General features: G+C 32.6%; 1 protein-coding gene across 1 annotated transcript; it reads left to right on the forward strand.

Moving 5' to 3' along the window:
• Positions 1-616: 616 nt before the first annotated feature.
• LOC136350201 (uncharacterized) lies at positions 617-4,303 on the forward strand. The gene has a single exon (XM_066301713.1). The coding sequence runs from the start codon at positions 722-724 to the stop codon at positions 4,301-4,303; it is 3,582 nt and encodes a 1,193-aa protein (XP_066157810.1). The 5' UTR covers positions 617-721.
• Positions 4,304-5,147: the final 844 nt, after the last annotated feature.

Here is a 5,147-nt window from a genome sequence, read left to right on the forward strand (position 1 = left end):
ATTATTGCAGATAGTCAAACTTAAAGGTTCATAGTGTTTGAATTTACAGTGGTTAATGTGAGTGGAAGTAAAGGAGATTGTTGCAGACAGTCAAACTTGAAAGTTTTTACGGTGTTTGATTTTGCAGTGTTTAACGTAAGTGAAAGTTTTTTTAACTGTAAATGACTAAAGTCTTTAAATTTTAAAACAGAATGGATTTGGAAAAACTAAACCAAGTGTGTCTTGTAAAGAATGATAAAGCACTGGTTAAACTACAAGATTTAACAATTAATGAAAAATATTTGATCTATAAAGCTACACTTTCGAATACCAAATACGGTAAAAACATTTTATTACACTTGGAAACCACTGTGGTATTCCTCCCTCGAAGAGTGACTGAGACGTTTGAACCGCAGCTGCATAACTTTGTCGAAGGAAAATACGCCCTTGTCTTTAGGGGAACAAAAGACATAGGACATCCGAATCCGCTGATTTTATTCGAAATCTGTTTGGCTTGAAGAATTAGTAGCAGCAGCAGCAGCAGCAGCAACAGAAAGGGTATTGTATCATGGATCCGGATAACTTGTTGAAAAAATCCTTAGATGTTATTACAGGTTTTAAAAAAATTAGACACCAAATTAATAAATTATGTAAGAGAAACCTAACTGTTTGGTTGAACCGAGTGCAAAAATTGATTATCCTTTGTAATAATTTAATCGGTAAAGGTGGTTTACCATATCGTATGCACCGCAAATTGCAGACAAATTTACATCAATTAAATGTAATTAAAAAACTACTTCGACTAAAACTAGAAAATATAGAGGGATTAAATCGAGAAACAAGTAATGTTGAAAGTAGGATTTCGTGGGAAAACGTGGTTTCATGTTTCAATCAAAATGTAACATCGAATGTTATTATTAATTTGACGCATAAGGATATAAATCAATTCTTAAACGATTCTTCTCTTTTATTTGAAACGAAGATAAAAGAGTTTTTAAAACAAAATCCAGTTATTAAGGTAGCTTCCACATTTTGTGGGGAGTTTATTAAAAAATCTGGGGATAAGGAAATAATTAACATTTTCTATTTTAATACAAACTATGCAATCATTGATGTGGGAACGAATTTACTTGGCTGGTTTCGCGAAAATATCCAAGATCAAGTATTAAACCAACTGTCAGAATTTCAGGAACGTGATTCAGGCTTTGCTTTACAAAAAATCGATTATTTAGAAATTAATATTAATAAATTTGAAATGGGTAGCGGTTCAACTTTTATCAAATTACCTAAAGAAATTTCAAAGAAACGGGCTTGCATTAATATTCAAAATGACGATCAAGCCTGTTTCTATTGGTCGATTGTTAGTGCTATTTATCCTGTTATAAATAACAATAATCGTATTACTTCATATCCACATTACAGCACTGTTTTAAATACCACAAATTTAGAAATGCCTATGCCTTTAAACAAAATATATAAATTTGAAAAATTAAACGATATATCGGTAAATGTTTACGCTTTAGAAATGTCAACGGTACCGACAACATTCTATGCAGTAGTTCCAGTCAGATTAACACCTCAAAAACTAAACAAACATATTAATTTGCTTTTAATTCAGAACAAATATTATCCTAAATTAAATGACTATAATCCGGTTCCCACAGATGCAGTAGTAGAAGAAGAAGATACCAATATTATCTATCACTATTGCTGGATTAAAGATTTATCACGATTATTATCCAGTCAGTTAAACAAACATAAACAACGTAAATTTATTTGTGATAGATGTTTAAATTATTTTTCCAACCATCAAAAATTATTAACACATGAAGTATTGTGCACTAAGTTGAATGACTGTCATATTTCGTTTCCCAAATACGACTTTATAGAGTTTAAAAATCATGTTTATCAACAAAAAGCCCCATTTGTTATTTATGCTGATTTCGAAAGTCAATTGGAAAACGTTTCTTTCTCGAATGATTTAGGTAAATATCAAAGACACATTCCTTTTAGTGTAGGATATTTCATCAAATGTGCATATAATGACTCTTTATCTCAGTTCAAAATGTTTCGAGGTACTAACTGTGTTGAATGGTTTGTTAATGAAATGATTGAACTGTCGAAATTTATTTATAATGAAACAAAGAAAAACACTCCAATGAACATCCAACTTGATTTATCAATGGCTAAAAGGTGTCACATTTGTGAAAAACCGTTTTCCCCTAAAGATGAAATTGTTCGAGATCATGATCATTTCACGGGTATTTTCAGAGGATTTGCTCATTCAGTATGCAATTTAAATTTTCGTAAGCAGTTTGTGGTGCCGATAATTTTCCAGAATCTTTCCGGATACGATTCTCATTTTTTAATCAAACTTTTATGTAAAAAAGGATGTTTAAGTGTACTACCTATTAACAAAGAAAAATATATTTCATTCACCCATCATGTAACAGAAAATGACATTAAATTTCGCTATATTGATTCGTATAGATTTTTGGGGGCTTCTCTCGATGAACTTGCAAAATCGATGCAACCCGAAAATTTAAAACTTTTAAAAAGTCAATTTTTAGATGTGACGGAAGAAAAATTTAAACTCTTAACGTGTAAAGGTGTGTTTTGCTATGATTATATTGATAGTATTGATAAACTTGATGAAAAAACTTTACCATCCAAGGAATATTTCTATAATAAACTAGAAGATTCGCATATTGACGACGAAAAATATAGTCATGCATCGAAGGTATGGGATTCTTTTAATATTCAGACTTTGGGAGAATATTCAGATTTGTATTTAAAAACTGATGTTATACTTTTAGCTGATATTTTTGAACATTTCAGATTAAATTGTATTTCAACTCATAATCTCGATCCTTCATGGTATTTTACCATGCCCGGATATACTTGGGACTGTATGTTAAAGTACACTAAATGCAAGTTGGAGTTATTACACGATATCGATCAAATAATGTTTATTGAAAAAGGTATTCGTGGTGGCGTTTCTGTGTGTAGCAGTAGATATTCAGAAGCAAACAACAAGTACATGTTTGACTATGATCCTGTAAAACCGTCTAAATACCTTCTTTACCTAGATGTGAACAATTTGTACGGAAAGGCAATGTGTGAACCTTTACCTTACGGAGGCTTCGAATGGATAGAAGATACCAATTTTGACGTATTAACTATTCCTGACGATTCCCCCGTAGGGTATATTTTGCAGGTAGATTTACAGTACCCAAATAAGTTACATGACACGCATAAGGACTTTCCTTTCGCACCTGAACATCTTAAACCGCCACAATCGAAATTACCCAAATTAATGACCACTCTGTTTCATAAACAAAATTATATTGTTCATTATAGGAATTTAAAGCAAATGTTAAAACATGGATTAGTTCCGACAAAAATTCACAAAATTTTAAAGTTTAACCAGTCACCATGGTTAAAATCTTATATTGAATTAAATAACGGGTTTCGAACACAAGCTCAATCAACTTTTGAAAAAAATTTATTCAAGCTGTTTAATAACGCGGTGTTTGGGAAAACGATGGAAAATATTCGAAAGCACCGCGTAGTTAAAATTGTTAAATCTTGGGAAGGACGTTATGGTGCAAAAAATTTTATTTCTAGTCCTAGGTTTCATAGCAGATTAATTCTAGATGAAAACCTTGTTATTATTGAACTGAAAAAGTCTTCAATCTGTTTCAATAAACCACTGTACATAGGCATGGCAATTTTAGACTTGTCTAAAATATACATGTACGATTTTCATTATGAGTACATGCTACCGAAAATGGGAGTTGATCGGTGCAAGCTCATGTACATGGACACCGACAGTTTTATTTACGAACTCTGTTGTAATGACGTTTATGAAGAAATCATAAAGAGAGATCTAACGAAATTTGATACTTCCGATTATCCTACCAACAATCCATACAATATCCCTCCGACAAATAAAAAAGTCTTAGGACTAATGAAGGATGAAGCTAATGGAAAAATTATTTCTCATTTTGTTGGACTCAGGTCAAAAATGTACAGTTTTAAAATTCAAGATGGAAAGGTTACCAAAAAAGCGAAAGGAGTGAAACATACTATTGTCCGTAACAAATTAACTTTTAACGATTACGTCGAATGCTTAAAAAATTTTAAAATCACTTCGGTAACCCAACGGTCTATTCGTTCCTATAATCATGAAATTTATAGCGTTGAACAAAATAAAATTGCTTTAAATCCTTATGATGACAAACGACAAATTTTATCAAACAGCTTTGATACTCTACCTTACGGACACTATAGCCTCAGTAACATACGTCACGGACAGCCTTAGTTTAAAGTTCACTTATATATATTGCAAAATTTCTAGATTATATTAATGTTATGTTTGTATTATGTGCTAATAAAAATTAAGAGAGCATTTTTTCGTTTACTTACCTTGAGCACCCACTCCACGCTCCAGTCACTCTACAGAAGTTCCCCAAGTACGGACCTGTCTCAAGGCGCTCAACCCGGACCTGTACCGACACGCCCACTCCACAGGGAGAGATGGTAACGTAACTTCCTTGACGTAACGACATACCTTTTGCCATAAGACTCCATGTTAATTTTGTCGTAACGACAAACACAGTTTCCGCAATTCACCACCTAATCACCTAATAACACAAATAACGTTCACGGTGCGAAAACTCTAAAAACAACCAACAGTTTTCGCAATGTACCTTTAAAGAATGAAATAACGGAACGACAAAAATAACGTTACACGAGAGAGAAGGAGATACGCTTAACGTCAACTTTAACGTAACGACAAAGTTTTTCCCATAAGACTCCATGTTAATTTTGTCGTAACGACAAATACAGTTTTCGTAATGCACCACTAAATCAATAAATCACTAAAATAACGTTAACGGTGCGAAAACTCTATAAAAACAACCAATAGTTTTCGCAGTGCACCTTTCAAGAAATAAATAAAGGAACGACAAAAATAACGTTACAGGAGAGAGATGGAGATACGTTTAACGTCAACTTTAGCGTAACGACAAAGTTTTTCCCATAAGACTCCATGTTAATTTTGTCGTAACGACAAATACAGTTTTCGCAATACACCGCTAAATCAATAAACCACTAAAATAACGTTAACGGCGCGAAAACTCCCCCATTTTCCCCATACGTTAATT

This window comes from Euwallacea fornicatus, unplaced genomic scaffold (assembly GCF_040115645.1).
Source record: "Euwallacea fornicatus isolate EFF26 unplaced genomic scaffold, ASM4011564v1 scaffold_164, whole genome shotgun sequence".
In the NCBI taxonomy this organism is placed as follows: domain Eukaryota; kingdom Metazoa; phylum Arthropoda; class Insecta; order Coleoptera; family Curculionidae; genus Euwallacea; species Euwallacea fornicatus.